General features: G+C 47.2%; 1 protein-coding gene across 3 annotated transcripts in view; it reads left to right on the top strand.

Moving 5' to 3' along the window:
- GCGR (glucagon receptor) overlaps positions 1-12,781 on the top strand; it is a 111,947-nt gene extending 99,166 nt beyond the window's left edge. For all 3 annotated transcript variants that reach the window (XM_073606735.1, XM_073606736.1, XM_073606737.1), the window contains exons 13-14: positions 537-578; positions 10,114-12,781. In XM_073606735.1, the coding sequence (XP_073462836.1) occupies positions 537-578; positions 10,114-10,398 (327 nt within the window). In that variant the 3' untranslated portion in view covers positions 10,399-12,781. The remainder of the gene's footprint in view (positions 1-536; positions 579-10,113) is intronic.
- The last annotated feature ends 3,213 nt before the right edge of the window (positions 12,782-15,994 follow it).

Consider the following 15,994-nt stretch of genomic DNA (forward strand, 5'->3'; position numbering starts at 1 on the left):
CTCTACCCCCTTGCCCAGCTCTGTTTTAAATGATACATCATATGACCAAAAGGCATAAGTGTCCTTATTCCAACCTGATCCTCCCTTTCACATAATATTTAGGCAATGCGGAATCCCCGCCCCTTTCCCTGGACTGTATATCCATAGCTCCCAATTGTCCCTGATTTCGAGGGACTGTCCCTGATTTGGAGCAATGTCCCTCTTTCCTCCCCATTTGTCCCGATCTATATAGTTGTATATAAAATGCACTTTTTATCTTTCAAAAAGTGTTTCCCAGTGCTAAACCTTTCATCCAATTTCTAAATTGCTACATTGTTGGAATAATGGGGTAAAAAAAAGCACTTGAGGGTTTAACAGATTCTTTTTTGTGTGTAATTCTCCTTTAAGGGGGCGTGGCAGGGGATGTGTCCTATACCTACATACTTTTTGCTAATAAGTGTCCCTCGTTCCCATCTCAAAAAGTTGGGAGCTATGTATGTCTGTCAATGTTCCTTTTTTCAGCTGACAAAACTCTTGTTTCTCTCTCGTTTCTGCAGGGAATGCTGGTAGCTGTACTCTACTGTTTTGTCAACAAAGAGGTAAGTGATCGAACCTTCATTGTGACCTGTGCAAGATTACATTTTTAAATTTTCTTTAAAGAGCCAAAAAAAAAAAACAATGAAGGACAACAATGAACATAAAAAGTGCAGCATGCTTGTTTTGTCAACAACACTAAGCAGTTTACAGAAAAGGAACCATAAAAGCTGAATTCCAGGGAAAATTGTAAAAAAAAAAAAAAACCTTGCATTGGTGCTTCTGCACTGCAGAATGGGTTAAATGCCCATTTTTGTCCAGAGTACCAACAAAAAGCACATTTTACTTACCTTCTGTTTTATCTTCCACAGGCTTCTCCTTCCATGCAACCCTTTCCTCCGCAGCCTCTTCTCTTCGACGCTCCAGCCAGTGGCGTATCATCCATGTGTGCAGGGTGTTCACTGTGACCCACCCTGCACACATGGATCTGGATGATTGTCCCTTGACAGCCGGGGATGATCGGTGCGGCGGGGGACAACTGTGTGCACCGATCTCCCCGTATAGCTTTTCAGCTGAGCTGACAGCCGCTTCTCCTCCTCTCCCTCCCACGGCTGTCAGCTAAAATGTCATACAGGGAGATTGGTGCCCACAGCTGTCCCTCCCGCCGCACTGATCATCCCAACTGTTTCCTGTGTCCTCCTCCGCCCCATGTCTTCCTCCGCCCCCCTGCGTGCTCCTCCTCCGCCCCCCTGCGTGCTCCTCCTCCGCCCCCACTGCGTGCTCTTTCTCCGCCCCATTGCGTGCTCTTTCTCCGCCCCATTGCGTGCTCTTCCTCTGCCCCATTGCGTGCTCTTCCTCCGCCCCATTGCGTGCTCTTCCTCCGCCCCATTGCGTGCTCTTCCTCCGCCCCATTGCGTGCTCCTCCTCCGCCTCGCTGTGTGCTCCTCCTCCACCCCGTGTCTTACTCTGCCCCGCTGTGTCTTCCTCCGCCCCGTGCCTTCCTCCGCCCCATTGCGTGCTCTTCCTCTGCCCCGCTGTGTGCTCCTCCTCTGCCCCGCTGTGTGCTCCTCCTCTGCCCCGTGTCTTACTCTGCCCCGCTGTGTCTTCCTCCGCCCCGTGCCTTCCTCCGCCCCATTGCGTGCTCCTCCTCTGCCCCGCTGTGTGCTCCTCCTCTGCCCCGCTGTGTGCTCCTCCTCTGCCCTGTGTATTCCTCTGCCCGCTGTGTGCTCCTCCTCCGCCCCATTGCGTGCTCTTCCTCCGCCCCATTGCGTGCTCTTCCTCCGCCCCATTGCGTGCTTTTCCTCCGCCCCATTGCGTGCTCCTCCTCCACCCCGTGTCTTCCTCTGCCCCGCTGTGTGCTCCTCCTCCGCCCCGTGTCTTCCTCTGCCCCGCTGTATCTTCCTCTGCCCCGTGTCTTCCTCTGCCCCGCTGTGTGCTCCTCCTCTGCCCCGCTGTGTGCTCCTCCTCTGCCCCGCTGTGTGCTCCTCCTCTGCCCCGCTGTGTGCTCCTCCTCTGCCCCGCTGTGTGCTCCTCCTCTGCCCCGTGTATTCCTCTGCCCGCTGTGTGCTCTTCCTCTGCCCCGTGTATTCCTCTGCCCGCTGTGTGCTCTTCCTCTGCCCCGTGTATTCCTCTGCCCACTGTGTGCTCCTCCTCTGCCCGCTGTGCCTTCCTCCGCCCCATTGCGTGCTCTTCCTCCGCCCCGCTGTGCGCTCCTCCTCTGCCCCGTGTCTTCCTCTGCCCCACTGTGTGCTCTTCCTCTGTCCCGCTGTGTGTTCCTCCTCTGCCCCGCTGTGTCTTCCTCCGCCCCACTGCGTGCTCCTCCTCCGCTCCACTGTGTGCTCCTCCTCAGCCCAGTGTCTTCCTCCGCCCTGCTGCGTGCTCCTCCTCTGCCCCGCTGTGTGCTCCTCCTCTGCCCCGCTGTGTGCTCCTCCTCCGCCCGGTGTCTTCCTCTGCCCCGCTGCATGCTCCTCCTCTGCCCCGCTGCGTGCTCCTCCTCTGCCCCGCTGCGTGCTCCTCCTCTGCCCCGCTGCGTGCTCCTCCTCCACCCCGCCGCATGCTCCTCCTCCGCCCGGTGTTTTCCTCTGCCCCGCTGTGTGCTCCGCCTCCTCCCCGCTGTGTGCTCTTCCTCCGCCCTGCTGTGTGCTCCTCCTCTGAAAGCTCCGCCCCGTGTCTTCCTCTGCCCCCCCGTGCGCTCCTCCTTCACCCCGCTATGTCTTCCTCTGCCCCACTGTGTGCTCCTCCTCCACCCTGCTGCGTGCTCCTCCTCTGCCCTGTGTCTTCCTCTGCCCCGCTGTATGCTCCTCCTCCACCCCCCTGTGTCTTCCTCAGCCCCGCTGTGTGCTCCTCCTCCACCCCGCTGTGTCTTCCTCTGCCCCGCTGTGTGCTCCTCCTCCTCCCCGCAGCATGCTCTTCCTCCACCCCCCTGTGTGCTCCTCCTCTGAAAGCTCCTCCTCCGCCCCGTGTCTTCCTCTGCCCCCTTGTGTGCTCCTCCTCCACCCTGCTGTGTCTTCCTCTGCCCCGCTGTGTGCTCCTCCTCCACCCCGCTGCATGCTCCTCCTCTGCCCCGCTGTGTGCGCCTCTTCCGCCCCCGCCTTCCCTCTTATCCCCCACAGCCGGTGGGAGAGATGTCAAGATGGAGAGCGGAGGAAGGGTGCGGTAAATATGTAATTTACCGGCCCCTTCCTGTTTTGAATTTGACACAGAGCGATCGCTACTGATCACACTAGTGTCCTCTGATTACTGAGCAGAGTAAACTGTATTACTCTGCTTCAGTTTTATGAATGAACAGGAGCCGCTGTCTCTGTTCATTAATCTGCAATGCTGAGACTGCTTAGAAAGAGACTGGGGGATCTCTGGCGTCAGTCCCTTTTTCTGTCTCAAAGGGGAGATGTCAGGGGTCTGTTTAGATCCCTGATATCTCACCAAAGCCCACCAACAGGGCTGATAGAAACAAAAAAATTCAATAAATATTACAGAATTAAATTGTTTTAATATAAAAATAAAAAAATAAGATTGTAGAAAAAAAATAACGATATAAAAAACTGACACCATCCCCCCACCCTACTGACACTGTCCACTGCCCCAAACCGCAAAAAAAAAAGCATTGCGAGAAAAAACAAAAAACAAAATGAAATTGTAAAAAAAGAAATATATAAAAAACGATTGACATTATCCGCTGCTCTACTGATACCTTCCACTACCACATACACCCCCCAACCCCCCCCACATCGCCAGACACTATTTCTCCCACTGACACCAACATTGAAGCATTATTCCTTCCACTGACGCCAACAATTGGGCACTACTCTTTCCGCTAAACCCAATGATGGGGCATTGTTTACTCCCACTGACAGCGTTGCATTTTCCACTACGACTGGCCCACAGCCTGGCCACCCCCCCCCCCTCTCCCCTCAAAGCCTGAAGGACAGTAAAATGGCCCATTTGTTTAGATGGTTTGAAGACATGTTTAGATGGTTTGAAGACATCTCCTGTACTGTGAACAGGCCCTAAACCATTATGCAGTCAGGCTGTACTGGGCACCCTGTGCTGCTGGGCTCTATAGGAGTAGTAGGATCTGTCATACACCCCTGCCAGCGGTCATCTAAAGACCAGGGAAAAAATTGTGCTTATTTCTATACATATTCATAGTTCTTGATGTATGGATGTATGTATGTATGTATGGATGGATGGATGTATGTATGTGATATATATATAAATCCCCTTAAGCTCCAGAAGGTTTTACCCAGTTCATGACCAGGGCATTTTTTTTCTATGCGGCACTGCACTACTTTAACTGGCAACTGGGCAGTCAAGCAACACAGTACCCAAATGAAATTTATTTAATTATTTTCATACAAATAGCGCTTTCTTTTGGTGGTATTTGATCACCACTGCGTTTTTTTTTTTTTTATTATATAAACTAAAAAAGGCCGACAATTTTGGAAAAAAAAGGAAAACCATACTTTTTTACTTTCTGTTATAAAACAGATCCGATTAAAAGAAAAACATTTTCATACATTTTAGGCCAAAATATATTCTGCTACATGTCTTTGGTAAAAAAAAAATAAAATTAAAAAATCTCACTACGTTTATATTGATTGGTTTGCGTGAAAGTTATAGAGCCTACAAACTATGGTATATACACTGAAATTTTTTTTTGCGCTTGTAGCGGCGGCGATCAGCCACTTTTAGTAGGATTGTGATAGCGTCAGATTGTCCGCTACACTAACACAGGGTGGGAACTGAGTAACTGACACTAATACAGCGATCAGTGCTAATACTATACACCGTCAACTGTACTAATGACACTGGCTGGGACTGGTGTAATGTGTGCTGCTTTTACTAATAGATGCAGCTGAGTTTTCTCCCTGCAAAGCAAATACATGCCTCCCAACTTTTTGAGGTGGGAATGAGGGACACCTATCGGCAAAAGTATGCAGGCATAGGACACACCCCTTGCCACTCCCCCTTAAAGGAGAATTGTACAAAAAAAACAAGATTGGTTAAACCCACAAGTACTTTTTTTTACCACTATCATTCCTTTATATTGGCTTTTGGAATTTACAAATCAGTTGAAAGGTTTAGCACTGGGAAACACTTTTTGATAGATAAAAAGTGCAATTTAAATACACCTATATAGAGCAGAAAAAAATGAGGGACAAATGAGGAGGAATGAGGGACAGGGGGACATTGCTCAAAATCAGGGACAGTCCCTTGAAATCAAGGACAGTTGGGAACTATGCAAACACAGGGCTCTGGACTGTGATTCGCTAAGCTGATCAGCAGGTGTTGGCCATAAATCATTGGCTGGGACCTGCTGACAGACTCGTGCTGTAGCGAATGACAGCACAGATGGTGCCCTACCTGGAAATGCTCAATCACTTATGGGATCCGGCGCAGCGGGGGGCCAAAAGTTGGTGGGTGGTTCCACAAGTGGATTTACAACATATGTATGTGAATATATATATATATATATATATATATATATATATATATATATATATATATATATATATATACACATACACATATACACACACACACACACACACACACACAGAGAGAGATTATATCTATATATAATACCTCCCAACATTTTGAGATGGGAATGAGGGACACCTACTGGCAAACGTAGGCATATGACACACCCTCTGCCACACCCACTTAAAGGAGAATTAACCAAAATCTACAGGGGCTTTTTTTTAACCACTACTCTTCCTGTATATTGGCTTTTAAAATTGACTATTGACAATTTAGAAATTGGATGAAAGGTTTAGCACTGAGAAACACTTTTTGAAAGATAAAAAGTGCATTTTATATACAACTATATAGATCAGACCAAAATGAAGGACAAATGAGGAGGAATGAGGGACATTGCTCCAAATCAGGGACAGTTGGGAGCTATGCATTATTTATATATTTATATATATATACACACATACATACATACATACACTTTTGTAAGTGTTGCTTTCCCTACAATAACTGTCACTTGTGACATTCTCCATTCTGCGTTCGCTCCTTCCTCAAATTCTGCTTCCTGCTCGGAACATCTGCTTCCCGTTATTTATAGTAAAACATGTAAATCAATGTCCGTTTGTAAACAAAGCTCCGCTGCCAAACAGTAATGGAAGCTTTCTGAAGGCTGGAGGTTAAAGGGCAAATAATGTGCAGAATTATGTGAGAAAATCTAAAACACGAGGTCGAGAGTCACTGGGCCAGCCACATTGGAAGACATTGAGAACGAATAAAAAGGGGACATTTATGGGGATTAATTTTTTCAAAGCGTTTCAGAGAGGGGATTGCCCCGGGATGAAGCATTAGTAAGTCCTCATCTTGAATCCGTAGTTTAGTATTGAGCATTCGTTCATTTGAAGGATGTGGCGGAACTGGGAAACGTTTAGAGCCCCCCGAGGAAGCCAATCAAATTCTCTTTTTCCCTATCATTTTTGAAGTGAGGGTTCAAAGGACAAAGTAAAAGATTCTGATTTGAAAGCAGGCATCTCCAGCAGCTTATTTTGCCTTTTCTTTACTCCCATGCCATTGAGAGTGAGAACACGCAGCTCTAAGTTGATCCTAATCAGAGCTTACACAGGGCCGAGGACTGCCCCCCACCCCCCATGTGATGGGTCACTCAGGTACCAGTATTGTCATGTGGGGAAAAAAGGAAGGGAAGTCCCAACCACACCCAGGGCCAGGATAAGGGGTGGCAGGAGGGGCGGCTGCCCCGGGCACTGTGGTCTCATATAAGCAGGGCTGTCTTAATAACTTCATGGGCCCCTGGGCAAAGTAATGCAGTGGGGCCCTTACCAGCCCCAATTTACGCACCTACTTTCAAGAACAAGTATAAATGATAGAATTAAACATATATTTATTAGTACGTTCAATAAAATCGATTTTAGACAATTAAACATACCATAAGTGAAAGACTAATCAACACAAAGGGCACAGTACAGGGGGGGGGAGGCAGAAGGGCACAATACTGGGATCAGGAGGGCACAGTACAGGTTCCAGGAATCTGCACAGAACACTGCCATCTCGGGGCAGCTTAATAAAAAAAACGTGACTGTCCCATCAAATCCGGGACAGTTTGCAAGTATGCTGTAATGCAAGATTTTCATGGGGCCCCCCATGCACCTTGGGCCCCCGGGCAGTGCCCAGGGATGCCCATGCATTAAGACAGCCCTGCATATAAGGTCGGAGGGTGCTGTAAGGAGATTAGGGGGAGGGAATTTGTGTTGGAGTGGTTTTTTAGGGGGATCTGTGATGGAAGTGGGGGATGAGGGAAGAGGATTTGTGCTAGGAGGGGGGATTGGGGGGTTTTGTGTTTAAAAAAGGTGATGGGGAGGGGGGGTTGGAATTGTGCTAGGAGGGGAAATTTTTTTCCTGAGGAGGGATTTGTGCTAAAAGGGATGAGGGGGGGGAGGGGGTTTGTGTGGGGGGAGTTTGGGGGATGGGGGCAAATATTTGTTTTGGGAGGGGGGAATTCAGCAGTGATGTGGATTTGTGCTGGGAGGAGGGGGGATTTATGCTTGGGGGTAATCATGCAGATTTGTGCTCAGTTTTTTTTTTTTGGGGGGGGGGGGGTTTGCTGACAAATAATGCTCATACATCTGGGGGGAGGAGCAGTTTGCCATGTTTGCCCCTTGTGTTTCTGCTAAGCAGAAACACGGATCTCCATTTTCCTTTTAATGAAAGCACATCCCCGACAGTTAGAAAGCACACATAGCTGCACGATTCTGGCTAAAATGAGAATCATGATGTTTTTTTTTTGCTTAGAATAAAGATCACGATTCTCTTACGATTCTCAGGGCATAACATCATCTTTCACATTATACAAAAAAACTGGGCTAACTTTACTGTTTCGTTTTTTTTTTGTTTTTTTTTTATTAATTGAAATGAAAGACCGCTGAAGTGAAAGTTTGAATGACCGCTGCGCAAATACAGTGTGACGTAAAATATTGCAACAATCGCCATTTTATTTCCCAGGGTCTGTGCTAAAATAAAAATACACATATACATATATACACACTTATTGGAATATTTTTTCTAAAAAAAAAAAAAAAAAAAAGTGTAGCAGAATACATATTGACCTAAACTGATGAGAAAATTTGATTTTTTTTTTTTGAATGGATATGTTTTATAGCAGAAAATTAAAAAAATCTTTTCAAAATTGTCAGGTTTTTTTTTTGTTTATAGGGCACAAAATAAAAACTGCAGAGGTGATCAAATGCCACCAAAAGAAAGCTCTATTGCGATTGCGCAATTGTCAGTTAAAGTAGCGCAGTGTCGTATCGCAAAAAATGACCTGGTCAGGAAGGTGGGGGGGGGGGCTTCTGGGGCTGAAGTGGTTATAGTGTACCAGATAACCAAGTGCAATTTCAACTGAATTCCGATAAATACGTTCTAGGTGCATCAAAACAAATGACTTTCAGTGCATTTTTTTAGAGCAGCCACAGCAGGATTAGAAAAGCCTGTCCCCTGCCAGCATGTTGTAGAAAAGGGCCCCTGCTTTGTGGGAAAGCGGTGGTCTCTCTGCAGAGGTCCAGCATGCTGCATCTGAGCTAGAGTTTTCCAATCAGCAGTGAGCATGAATGATTTCAGAGCTATAAGTCTGATTCAGCAGGGGGGCATGTCAAAAGAGAGATCACTGCTTCCACACAGAGGGTAAAGCCGCCTGCACACAATCAGAATTTCGGACGACCGTTTGTCCGTTTTTTGTTGCATGCTAGTCTCATGTCGAAAGAGAAGAGGTTACTCCCCATACGAAACATTTGGAGGAAAAAATGATTTTATACTTACCAGAAACGCACTGTTGCTATGTAGTCCTTGTAATCTGCCACTTCCTGGTCCGCAGAGCTCCTCGTGACCTCCTCCCCTAAGCTGTGGGCAATCGGCGCCACTGCGCCGGTAAATCACGCATGCGCAAGATCGAGAGGTGCATGCTGGTCTCCAAAGCTAATCCAGGAAGCGATCTGGATTGGGCTTCACATGGCCACAAACGGAGGCAGAGAATATTCCAGTAAGAAATGTATATTTTACCTAAAACGATCATGATCATTTTATATTATTCCATTAGTAATAATGCTACGTTCAATAAAAAAAAAAATGTTTTCGCCGGAACTCCACTTTAAAGCCTCGTACACACGATCGGATTTTTGGCAGGGAATTGTGTGATTACAGACTGTTTGCCTAAAATCTGACCATTAGTATGCTCCATCAGACAATTGTTGTCCAACTTTCAGCCAACAAATGTTGGATGGCAGGCTAGTAAATTTTCGGCGGACAATGGTCTGTTGTCAGATCTTCCTATCGTGTGTGCACAAGTCCGTCACACAAAAGTCCAAAGTACAAACACGCATGCTCGGAATCAATGCTCACCAAACGCGACATTAGCAGAAGGTGAACAAAGGGTGGCGCTCAAGTAATTCCAAGTGGTACGTCACTATGTTCGTGTTTGTTGGCCGACAATTGTGTGCCATTTGTATGCAAGACAAAATCCAGGCAGACGCCCTTCGGACAAAAGTCTGGTGCTTTGTCTGCCGAAAATCCGGTCGTGTGTACGAGTCCTTTTCTGCAGGATGCTGGATAGGCGACAGGCTTTTCTACTCAGGCCGTGGCTGCTTTAAAAATATATATATATACAGTATATATATATTTTTTGTTGAGGCACTGGGGCTGTATTTAGCTGATATAAACTAAAAGTTCAGTTAGGATTCAATCCGTATTTTTGACCGAAGTTCCCTTCTAGCATATGAATAACAGAATACCCTTAGTTACCCCCCTGCCTTTGATATATTAAATGGACTAGATGGAATGACAGTTAGTGAAAGGAGAGGGGGTAGAAAATGGAAACACAGCAGACAAGCCATCATATATCTTAAAAGGAAAGAGCCAGAATTTAGCATACAAGATGGGAAAAAGCAGGCAGAGGGAGATGAGGGTAAATATTTAGCAGATGAGGAAAACATTCATTGGATTAGGACCAATATGTTGAGTTTGACTGATTTGCGAGGAGACTAGAACATCCCGAAAAACAAGAGCAGCCATCCTCAATCCGCACGCCTGCTTTAACAGTCTGTCATTATGTCCTCCCCCCAGGTTCAATCCGAGCTCTTGAAAAAATGGAAGCGCTGGAAACTCGGGAAAGACATCGAGGATGAATACAAAAACACAAACAGCCAACCTCCCCGAGCTGGGCCTGGCAGCATCTGCGAAAAGCACAACCTGGTTGACGGATGCAACAACGGGGCCAGCAAGTCGCGGCACAGCGACGACACCTGGTACAACGAGAAGATGGGCAGCAGCGCGACCGAACAGATCATGCTGAGCGAACGACAGCACAGCTTCGAGTATCCTGACAGCAGCTCAGAGCACATCTTCTAAAGCCAAAGCGTGCAAGCCACCCAGAGACAAGGTATTCATGGACAATCTTGAACTGGCCATCTGGCAATTCTGGACTGTGCCGGAAAGGCCTGGTGTGATTGGGGTGAGCTGGACAGCAAAGATCACTGCAATTAAGCACATTCTGCATCCGGGCTTCACTCTGCACTGACTTACGATCGTATGAAAGGTATTGGTTGCCCAAGCTGGGAAAGTTGGACCATATAGATGAAGAGAAGCCAGCATACTTCATAAGCCAGGGCCTTCACATAGTCAAATAAGCGCTGTTTATACCCTGGAACCATCACCAAACGGGCTAGTGCAACACAAAAAAAAAATATGGATTCTTACGTGCTCTGTGAGTTGAGTTAAGAGAAGAGCTTCCCAGTCAACAGCAACGCCATGGAGACATTTACCTCTGTCCTTGGACTTAAGTTATGGCGTTTTAAAACTTCTAAAAGTATTGGATATTCCAGAATTGACTGATCAGCAGTATTAAATGGGTAAACCAATGATTAGGAAACCCTTGTAGTAGGTCTGATGTTGATGACCCCTCCATGCAGATAGATACACAGGGTACACCATTGACCAAGGTTATATGGTTGGTAATGCCTTTAAAGCATAAGTGTACGTTGCACATTCCAGGCAAATTAACAGGTTGGCCTTAGAGTAAGGCACACATACGTGCCTTCCATGTGCTCCCCTTGTCTTCTGGGGCCATCTGCAATCGACAGTGTAAGCTCTGACCCAACATGGAATTAAGGTCTGCCAATTGGCTATTCGTGCAATAAGTGCTGTACTGTGGGAAGACAAACGCAGAAACTTGTGCATCTCAATACTGGATCTGTCTCTAGCTTCTGTAGACAAACAGTATGTGCACTTACCTTTCCTGCTCTAAAGACGACCCATTAAAATACGAAGTTGCTTTATGGGTACCCAAAGACCCAAGAGGACATTGGCTTGTCTATGGAAAATAAACATGCACCAAACTGAAAAACCATGGGGCAAGTAGCAGTTGTTACTTTTGGAATGAGTGCCGTTTCTACAGTAATAAGGAGGATACAGGCATTATGCATTGCCCCCCTACCCTCCTGTTAGACAAGGGAAGGCTTATGGACCAGGCAGTCAAGAGACATGAAAAGCGATAGCACCCACGCAGCGTAAAACCAATCAGGGCCCGTGCTACAACTAGGCAGCTGCCCTAGGGTGCACTGCTGCCTTGGGCGTAGCCACGGACAGTTGCTGCTGGGTCCAAACCCCCCCTATGGGGCATCCTGCCCAAATACCCAGTCAGCGTCCCTACTTTAACAGAACTTTAACAGCAATCAGAACTCTCCTTGAATGTATGGCGGCTGACCGCATCCACCACTGCCCGCTGTTCTCAGCACCAGGGTTTGGTTGCTAGGACCACCCATGTCCTAGCAACCAATCACGTGCTTGCCCCTCCCCCAGGCCCTGGCATTCAGAGGAAGAGGAGGAAGGAGTTCCTCCTCCAAAAACCTATCCGGTCCCAGTGCCCAGCCTTTCAGCTTCCACCTGTCCTGTAGCCCAGTGGTCATCAACCCTGTCCTCAGGGCCCACTAACAGGCCAGATTTTATGTATTACCTTGGGGAGATACAGACTAGAATACTGCAATCACTGAGCAGCAAATGATATCACCTGTGATGTATTTCAGTTATCTTGCAAACCTGGCCTGTTAGTGGGCCCTGAGGACAGTGTTGATGACCACTGCTGTAGCCGACTGCTCCAATGAGAAGGAACAGATCCTGATGTAAGCGATGAGGTCTTCACAATACTCCCCCCCTCCCATTCCACTACCCCAACTATTCTCTTAAACCATTCTGCTCTCCTTACTCCACTCTGCTCTTCCTTTCCAACTTTGGGTACCCTACTGAAAGGGAATAGGCTCTAAGGACCATGATGTAAGGGGGTTTTGGGGACCCTGATGTGAGGTCGCTTTAAGGACCTTGATGTGAGGGGGAACTTTGAGGATCCTAATAAAAGGGGGACTCTGATGTAAGGTTGGAACTCTGGGGTCCTGATTTAAGGAGAGGGAACTCTTGGGACCCTGATGTAAGGGGGGGGGGGACTTTAGGGACCCTAATGTAAGGGGGGAAACCCAGGGGGCCCCAAAATGTCTGATGGATGCCCTGTTCCCCACACACTGTGCCGAAGTTCCGCATAGCGCTGCAGGATTGGATGATATTAGCTGGAGATGAAGTCATCTCCTGCAAACTTCAGCCAATACGTGAAGAAGAGGTATCTAGCCAACGAGGTGCTGGGCACAAGATCACTTCCTCCCAGCTCACCAGTCAGCCAAGGAGGTGAGAAAGCAACCCTTTACACTTTACAGGCGGTATTTGCAGTCTTTATTTTTTATTTTATTGGGGGGGGGGGGGTGCAAGTAGCTAGTCTTGCCTAGGGTGCAAAATAGTCTAGTCCCTAAAACCAATGCACAGTGGTTGGCTTGCATTGGCAAAACCGGTTGCATTGGGTTTACCACTGAAAGACAGCCATAGCTTCAACAGGGCAATTTGACACACAGGCTTTGTCTACCCCCTCTGAAAACGAACATGCACATAGACATCAAGAAAGGGGCAGAAGAGGCACATGCAGACACCTCCAAGCATTGGCATGTCAGGTTTTCCCACCTCGCCAATCATCAAATCCCAACAATTTCTTTTGGTACTCATCAACATGAAATTATCTCTTGATCTGGTAAAAACGGTGGAAATATTCAATTTTTTCCCAGAAATGGACATGCCATAAGACAAATGTATGAGCTGTAAAGGATGACCTCTTCAGTGGAAAATGGTAGCTTTCTGGCTCTGCTGACTCTCTGGTTTCAATACGAAGTCACTGACTTATAACAAGTGCAAGGAATTTTATTATTCATTTGCAGCATGCTCTTTCCAGATGAATGATTTAGAAACCGGTGCCAAAAACCATAAAGGGCCCCCTGACCCCTGCCTGGCCCCTCAATGGCCCCCATGGTGGCGGAATGCCAGGGCCTGTTCGCAAGTGCAACCTTTACGACCCTGGTAGTTTTGCGACTGGTGTCAGTAGTTTTTTATTTTTAAAATTTTTTACCATTTTATGTATTTATTTTTTTACAATTTTATTTTTGCTTACATTTATTTTTTATGAGCCCCCTTGGGGGGGGGCTTTGGTGAAATATCAGGGGTCTAAACAGACCTCTGATGTTTCACCTTTGAGACCGAGAAAGGAGATTTGGGACACAGCCCTCAATCTCCTTCTTTGCAGCCCCTCAGCACAGAAAGAATGGACAGGAAAAGAGCTTCCCATGAACAGTCAGTGATCAGAATGGATCATTCATTAAGACTCCATCCTGACAGCATCCCCCACAGCAGCCGGTGGGAGAGGGGAGAACCCAACTGCTCTGCGGGAGATGAGAGGGGGCCGGGAGAGAGCACAGGGTCCCAATCACAGCAGGAGGTGAATAGATGGGGGCGGAATATAGGGGAAGTGATCCCCATCGTTTGCCTCCTGCAGCCGCTGAAAGGCTGCAAGAGGAAAATGGTGGGGATTATCGAGGTGTACAGGGGCGTGTCGCAATTTTGACCCCTGCACTTATGCCCCAGGCTAGAATTCCTGAATCTGTGTCTGACCTGGGAATTTTGGTAGTTTTTGCCCACCTACATTCCAAATCCTGTTACAACCTCAATAATAAAGAATAAAGTTAAATTAAGCAGAGATAATGGGTACCCCTAATAATGACCACAGCAGGTGTGAAGACCTTGAAACTCGGCATAAAGATCTCACCAATAGTGTCCTGAGAGGTAGGGTCCTTTCACGCAGGTGGTCCGCCTGGCGGACTCCGCTTTGCTCAGGTATCGATCTGCTGATCCCCGCTGAGCAGACGGGAAGACAGGTCCATCTCCACTCACTGAGCTGAGACGGACCTTTCAGAGCCCCGCTCTCCTCTATGGAGAGATCGGGTGCAAACGGACCGCCTGTCCGTTTTTCATCTGATCCGCCAGACAGATGGAAAATAGGGTCACCATCCATCTGGATTTCACAGACAGGATCGGATAGCAGCGGGTGTCAGTGGGACAGGTCACCACTGACATTCACTGCCCCATAAGAGTGAATGGAGGCTCTGATCAGGGCCGCCTGAAAAACTGACCAGAAAGCCCGTGAGAAAGGGACAATAGAAGAGACTGTCAAAGTGGTTTAACTTTCCATGGTCTTAATATCTCTAACTAATACGTTGGTGATTGTTAAGTAAAAAGTCTGAGAAAATGAAGCATCGATAAAGACGAAACGGAATACTCAATTTTTCCTGCCTCCCCCACTGCCTTATGCCAGTCGGACATGGTCAAATGTCCACTGGGAAACAGTTACTACCATGAATGTCAATCCCCTGGGCCCCCCACAACTCTTAATGGTTCCTTGTTGTAACCTCCACATCATCACTGTGTCCTGTAACAGGAGGAACCAGTGAGAGCTGTGGTGACCCAGGAGATCAATGGTTTTGGAAGTGTTGGTTTCTTAGCAGACTTTAAGGAATGACTTCTCAAGATTGTATTGGTGACCATCATCAGGGGAAGCAAGAGAAGTAAGCCGTTTTACAGTTTCGTAGTGTTCCAGTTTTGCTTTTTTGATGGTTTCTTAGATCGGAAAACTTAAACAGAAGATGTCCTCATTCTGTTCAACAGACCACACTAAACGTTGGTGTTATGCACCCCCCACCCCGGTGCAGCCTTCAACACGTAAATTGGCAGGGCAGCATAGCTGTGGAACTTGGTATGGCCTTGCTGGAGATGGTGGAGACAAAACTTACTTGGTCTTGCCTTAGTGAAGAAGCCCACAGAAATGTATTTATTGAGACTGCATAATGGGCAGTGATGGTAGTATTTTCGACCCCGTTATCTCTACTTCTCTTATAGGCTTGGCTGTGTGAAACATATACAGTAAAACCTTGGTTTGAGAGTAACTTGGTTTAGGAGCGTTTTGCAAGACGAGTAAAATTTTTTCATAAACTTTGACTTGATATACAAGTGATGTCTTGATATACAAGTAGCGTCAACTCACAACTGAGTATAAAAGAGAAGAGAGGCGCCTCTAAGTGTAGCAATATGGTTACATTTGATGAAGGTACAACATTTAGCAACTCACATGGTTGATGATTAAAAGAGGCACATCTAAGTATGCAGGCATCCGGGGTAAAGCTGACCACATAGATCATCCTCCTCACCGCCATCGACATCATCCCTTCCACGCTGAGCTTCATGAGCACTTCAAGCCTCACTTTCAGATCGCTCTACTGCAGGGTAGTCCTCCTGGTCACGATTGTAGATTGACAGCAATGAGAGCCGGTGGTCCGGAGGATGGTCTATATCAGGGATCTTCAAACTACGGCCCTCCAGCTGTTGCAGAACTACACGTCCCGTGAGGCATTGTAAAGCTCGGACATTCACAGACATGACTGGGCATGATGGGAATTGTAGTTATTGAACAACTGGAGGGCCGTAGTTTGAAGACCCCTGGTCTATGTGGACAGCTTTACCCCAGGTGCTTGCATATTTACATGTGCCTCTTTTAATCAACCATGTGCTAAATGTTGGACCTTCATTA

Source organism: Aquarana catesbeiana, linkage group LG12 (genome assembly GCF_042186555.1).
Source record: "Aquarana catesbeiana isolate 2022-GZ linkage group LG12, ASM4218655v1, whole genome shotgun sequence".
NCBI lineage: Eukaryota > Metazoa > Chordata > Amphibia > Anura > Ranidae > Aquarana > Aquarana catesbeiana.